This window comes from Hippocampus comes, unplaced genomic scaffold (assembly GCF_001891065.2).
Source record: "Hippocampus comes isolate QL1 unplaced genomic scaffold, H_comes_QL1_v1.1 scaffold248, whole genome shotgun sequence".
In the NCBI taxonomy this organism is placed as follows: domain Eukaryota; kingdom Metazoa; phylum Chordata; class Actinopteri; order Syngnathiformes; family Syngnathidae; genus Hippocampus; species Hippocampus comes.
This window is the reverse complement of record NW_017806277.1, coordinates 136,197-142,195: the sequence shown is the minus strand read 5'-3', so window position 1 is coordinate 142,195 and position 5,999 is coordinate 136,197. Positions and strand designations below refer to the sequence as shown.

Below are 5,999 nucleotides of genomic sequence, written 5' to 3'. Positions count from 1 at the left end.
AGGGGATAGGTCAATGATTTGAAAACAACCTGTGGTCTTCTCTTCATTATCATGCAATTCTTTTGAACATTTTTATGAATCAAGAGACGACCACGGAAACGCACAACAGTCAAGAAATGGAGGGGGGGAAATCACGAGCTGTCAAATTCTCGACAGATCACAATACTGACTTTTTTTTTTTAATAAAATCACATGCCATTTAATTATTCTGTAAAGGACAAGGAGGATTTGGCTTCAATAGTGCAAACTCTGGGTGCTCCTTGAGAAGAAATTAGGAGGAAAAGCCAATGTGCTTCATATTCAAACTTTGTGCACAAATAGAAATGGTGCGTGTTTCAAATGCGGTGGCAAGCTTTGCTTTTCAGATATTGCAGAAAACCCACACATGCGCCGTGGTGCCAGTTTACTAAAAATGACACAATCCGCTAACACACGTCCCTGAATTTGCACTGTCGAAAAAGTTGGAAAAAAAAAAAAGCACAAAAATTTCTGTCGGCAAAATCCCACAGTCAATTATAATACACTCTGAGCCTTGAGTTAACGTTCAACAAGGCTGGATCAGCTACAGTGTGAATATTGATTTAGCTCAGGGATGTCAAACTCATTTCACATTGTGGGCCACAGACGGACTCGGTAGATGTCAAGTGGGCCGAACCATTAACATTATACCATACTGTGCTATGAATCACCAAAATATCATCTCTTTCCTTTGTTTTGGTCTCAAGAAACATTGACTGGCGCTTTCATATCATTTGCTGCGTTGGGTCTATCTCGGTGACAGACTGAGACTGCTGTTTTCTTCCCCAATCAAAACAATATTGTCTTTTACTGTGATCAAAACAGTGTGCGCCCCTAGCGGATAATCCACGAATTGCATTTTATTTAAAATATTCATTCTGTGTCTTTAATGCATTTTTTTTTCACTTTTAAATGATCCCGTGGGCCGGATCGAACCTCCTTGGGGGCCGGTTCCGGCCCGCGGGCCGTATGTTTGACACCCCTGATTTAGCTCAAACTGCTGGGAAGGAGAAAATAAATACAACTGAACTGAGTGCTACCATTTTTTGGAACCATGATTTTTTTTTTTTTTTTTAATGGAAGGAAACAATCGAGACATTGTAAGGCGATATGTTAAAGAATCAAATGAATTCAGTATTTGTTTTACTATGAAATATGAAGCATAACTTAAAAATTGTAGCGAACTACAAGGTATTGGAAGGGGGCGAAGAAAATAGAAAAAAATAAAAATAGAAAGGGCCTGAGCATCAAAGGTGAGTTATTTTATGAATTTTGGTTGCTTCACTTGTATATTTAGCCAAATATAGATCTTGTTTGTCGTACTGAACGATTTAAAGAAATCAGTGTGCAATTTGAACTAGCGTGTTTTTTTTCCTTCTTAGTCATTTGTGTCTCTCTCACAACTAATTTGGCAAGCAGTTGAAAAGAAAAACACACACACACAAAAAAAAAGACTCATGTTATATTTTATAATCCAACTTCTATTCAGATGACTGACTCAGCCTCTGGTTGTCCTGGCTGTGCTTGTCATTGTGGTTGGTTGCTGATTGTGGGCTGGAGCTTTGTTCATAGGCATGCATGTCACTGATTGGCTCTTCTTTAATTTTCAAAACGGACTGCGGCGCTTCAGCCTGATTCTTTACCTCCTTTCTTAGTTGAACGCTGCCCTTTTGCAACATGTAATACAAGATAGGGTTGGAACGTGACAACCGAGGAGATTCCGGGTTTGAGTCACAGCCCGCATCGCTCTCCTGACTATTCCATTGAACGGGGCTCTCTGGCTCCTGTTTGACAAGATTCGGCGGGTCTCTTTTGTGTGTACCTTGCCATGGCGCCGGATGATGACCGCGGGGACTGCGAATAAGGCTGTCACTTGCAGGAGGGGTGGGCAGTGTTCTGACGTTACTCGAAAGCCCTGAGTTGAGCGGACCGTGAGGGTGCCAGCTGGGCAGGTGCAGGAAGCTGTGGTGAGGGGCAGGTTGACTGAGGATGTTACCGTTAGCCTTGCCGTTGGCCTGCAGGATGGAAGGGCTGGACGACCCACGGTGCTGCTGAGGCAACTCTTTCAGGCAGTTGTCAGAGAGCAGCAGCTGTTTGAGCACATTAAATCCCCGACTCTCTCTGGTAAAAGTTTCTCTCGGTGGGCTCCTGGCTAAAAACTCCTCGTCTTTCAGATGCTTCTGCTTGTCAGGTGTTACCTGAGCACCGGGAGTGGTAAAAATGTTTGTGTCACCCCTCTGAAATGCTCTTGGCGACTTGGTATCGTCCAAAGTTTCAGTTTGATCAGAACACAAGCGTCTCTTCTTCGGACTGGGGCTTGGGTACTCTCTCTTTTCTCCTTTCACCTGTCTGGTTTGCCAGTCAGTCTGCGAAACAGCACTCGTATAGTACGTCGCTGTCTGATGTTTAAGGAGCTGACTAAGCAGACCGTATTTTGCGATAACCTCAGCCGGTCGATGTTCTGTTTTTAAGTCCGTATCTGACAGGGGGCAAGGTTTTTCAAAGTTGGTCCGCCTCTTTCTGTTGATTATGTCTTCAGAAGTGGCGGCGGGTGGCCCCACCCCTTCCTCTGTTTTGACTCTTACATCAACAGCGGACACGTCAGCGCATTCAAAGATGTTTGAAACACTGGGGCTCCTCTCATAACTCCCCCCTTCCAACTCTGCACTCCTCCTGCCGCTCCCTTCAGGCCTTTCTTTGCGGCTGACAGAAGCTGCAGTTGAGCCTGCCCCTAGAAGAAGCTGCAACACTGTGCGCCTCTCCAAAAGATTCTCGATCTGTGAAGGTGGAGGAAATGTTTCTTTCGTATTTAAAGGAGTGCCACCTCCCGCAGGTATGTCAGAGAGCGGGGTGGAGGTGGTACTCCTGTTGATTGGAGCATTGAGTCTTTCCAATAAGGATAAGGGCCTGCTGTTATCAAGCTCCTGACTCAATCCTTTGCCAGATAGGATTGGTGGGGAGGATGAAGCTATTCCAGATTGAGCCAGATTTTGTAACAGTTTACTGGCACTGAAGGCGGGCTCTGAAGCCTTCCCAGCAGGGAAGGCTTTCGACTTGCACAAATCCAATGGGCTTGACTGGACCTGGGGAGAGGGAGGGTGTGGGGACAATGTACCGGCTGGGTCTCTACTAAGGGAGCACGTAGGCTGATTTGGGGCTCCAGGCTTATCTATTGGGCTTTTCGTCCTGGACTCATCCCAGGACGCAAGGTTAGGTTGACTTCGAGACATGGTAGCCATAGTTATATCAAGTGGCAATTCCTCATCTGTGTTCTTACTTACTATATCGTTACTTCTGCGCTCGAGCAGAAGCTGCATTAGTGTTACCTTAGATTGGGACTTTAGGTCTGGGTTACTTTCATGCTCTTTGCTCTTCGCCATGTTTGCGCCTAATGGCTCAGGCTTCCACTTTTTTAATAAAGATTCTGTGAGTTTGTCCAAGGAGGAGGTCAAGGCAGAGGAGGAGGAATATGAAGAAATAGATGTGGAGGCAGAAGAGACAACAGCGGGCAGCGGTGAATAGACTGCATTAGTGGGTGGAGCAGAAGAATGACAAGTTAATATTGTTGCACTGGAGGAAACAGTCGTGGTGAAATTGGATACAGTGTGTGTAAAGGGGGAGAACGAGGCAGAAGAGGAACACGGGGTGGAAGGTTTTGGCCCTGTATCTTGTTTTTTGGCCCAGTTTCTCATCGAGAGATCCATTGGCGAGCAGCTTGAGTAGGAAGTCTCTGCATCACTGCTGTCCTTGGTCAGGCTTTTCTCATGGGTGGAACATTCACTATCCGATGTGACTGAAGAAGAGCCGCTTGGTGGTAGAATACTACAGCTATCCTCCAGGTGTCCGTTTTTTGTCAGTTTCTTCTGGTTGTTGTGGTTGTTGAGCAGCAGCAACAGCAAACTGCTGCATGTTTGAGGGGGGCGAGTTGGTCGTGAGTCAAAGCCTCGTTTTTCCCGAGAGGGTTGGCTGTGAAAGTGGCTCGGAGTATGTGGAGGAGTGGGTGAGGAGCTATGGGTGTGCCCACACAGCAAAGGGGGGCTCTGTGGACTGGACAAGGCCAACCGAGGGAGTGTTGCTGTTCGTGTGTTTGTCGTCGTCACTCCATTTTGGGTTGTTAAAGAACTTAATGTGTCTGGAGTCTCTGGCAAAGTCCCGCCCACACTCTGAGGCCTTTTCTCAAGGCCATGTTGCTGGTTTGCCATGGCGGCAAGTCTTTCACTGGCAGACCTTCCCGAGAGCTGGGCTTTGAGAGCATGCTCTCTGGAGTATTGCTGGAGATGAGCTTCACTGGACAACAGTAGGGCTAACTGACTGCAGGCAACACTGGGCTTGGGTGAAGGTGCTGGACTGGAACGTATTTTCACCATGTTGGCGACAGCTTTCAATCGGTCTGCACAGGATACTGATTCAGAAGCTGCAGTGGCCGAAGGGGGTGTGGCGCTGTGTGCTGCCCGGGGTGATTCTGGTGGTCTGTCATGACTGTGTCCCCGACGACTGTAAGGGGTGTTGCTGTGGTTTTGAAGTTTGCTCTTTCTCATTAAGCCCTTCAAGCGGCTTGAGGCTGTCCCATACACAGGCAGCGGCTCCTTATCTGCAGGTGGCGCAGTGGAAGGAGAGGAACACTCACTCGGCGGCTTGCTTGAGTTCTGAGACATTGCCACATTCTGAAGTCGTGAGCTGAAGGACTGAAGCAGGGAAGCCAAAAGAGTACTCTCCCCGCCATGAGGAGAATCCTCCTGTGACCCATTTTGCAGGCCTCCCGCTTGTCCATTAAGATGGACCGGTGGCGAACTCAAACACTGGTTCCCTGGATCATTCCAAGCCCCGGAGCGCAAGAGGCGGGCCTTCTTCAAGTGCTGTGAAGCACCCATGGTCGGTCCACTGTTTCCAGCCTTTGGAACTGTGGGGCCATGAGTAGGTAGCTGAAATGGACCGCCCACCTTGTCTCCCTGATCTTGGTTGCTGTGGGCAGCCTCAGACCTCCTGCTTGCTGTGGCCCCAGGCCCGGCCACCACTGGATGCATCAGTAAACCTTCCAGATAAGTTAAAACAGCTGAATCCTTGTGTGTCTCAGGGCCAGGCTCCTCCCCATGAGTCATGTTCAATACTAGGATCCCCTTGTATGGTTCAGCAGCGCTACAAGGAAACAAATGTCAACTAAATCATCAGGTCGACAGTGCCATGTACTTCTCAAGTACCAAAAAAAAAAAAGTGACCACTCTCTGGTGGACACAAGTCAACACTGGGGAGAAACACCAACCATGTTTCAAGAAAATCCAGGCAATACTGTATGCCTTTAACACCGCAGGTTGTCAGAATGTCTTCCTCTATGTTTCGATGAAGAACATGAGCAGTGAGAGGAATATGGCTGAAAAGATGTCTTCGCATTCCATGGCCCTGGTTGTCAGTGGTAAATCTTTGCACATCTCACGTGGGGGACCTAAAAGAGATGGAGAGAGACAAAGAAAAGGAGGAAGCGGTTAAAGGCTGGAATTGGCACTCCGCTACATCACATTCATTTCACCACCTTGTCTGCCACCGTTGTTACTTAGCAACATTTCCAACTGACTGCCCCACCACCACCATCGCCGACACCACAGTTACCCAATGGATGATAAATGTAGATTAGTTCTGTGAAGGTGGAGGAAACATTTCCTTCCTATTTAAAGGAGTGCCCCAACGCCACAGTTACCCAGTGGATGATAAATGTAGATTAGTTCTGATTGGATCCAAATTGAAAATTCAAGCCCACTACCCTGAAAACAGGTCTTGACACATACGCCCCTCTGAGCGATTTTTTTTTTCCCAAGAAAAAAAGAAGTGCCCTGTGAGAGCTGTGAATAATTTTTTCATGCAGCTTGTCATTTCAGTGGATTACTCCCCCACACCACATCCTGCTCCTTCGGTACATGAGCAGCATCTCACAAGATGCAACCCTCGGTCTACACAAAGCGGGATCCATCCGCTCACTCACCCACTTG

At 47.5% G+C, this 5,999-nt stretch overlaps 1 protein-coding gene across 3 annotated transcripts in view; it reads right to left on the bottom strand.

Annotated features, from left to right (window-relative positions):
- Positions 1-1,076: 1,076 nt before the first annotated feature.
- nrip1b (nuclear receptor interacting protein 1b) overlaps positions 1,077-5,999 on the bottom strand; it is a 59,003-nt gene continuing 54,080 nt past the window's right edge. For all 3 annotated transcript variants that reach the window (XM_019857749.1, XM_019857748.1, XM_019857750.1), the window contains 2 exons: positions 5,279-5,458; positions 1,077-5,154 (listed from right to left, as the gene is read on the bottom strand). In XM_019857749.1, coding sequence (XP_019713308.1) covers positions 1,500-5,154; positions 5,279-5,406 — 3,783 coding nt within the window. In that variant the 5' untranslated portion in view covers positions 5,407-5,458 and the 3' untranslated portion in view covers positions 1,077-1,499. The remainder of the gene's footprint in view (positions 5,155-5,278; positions 5,459-5,999) is intronic.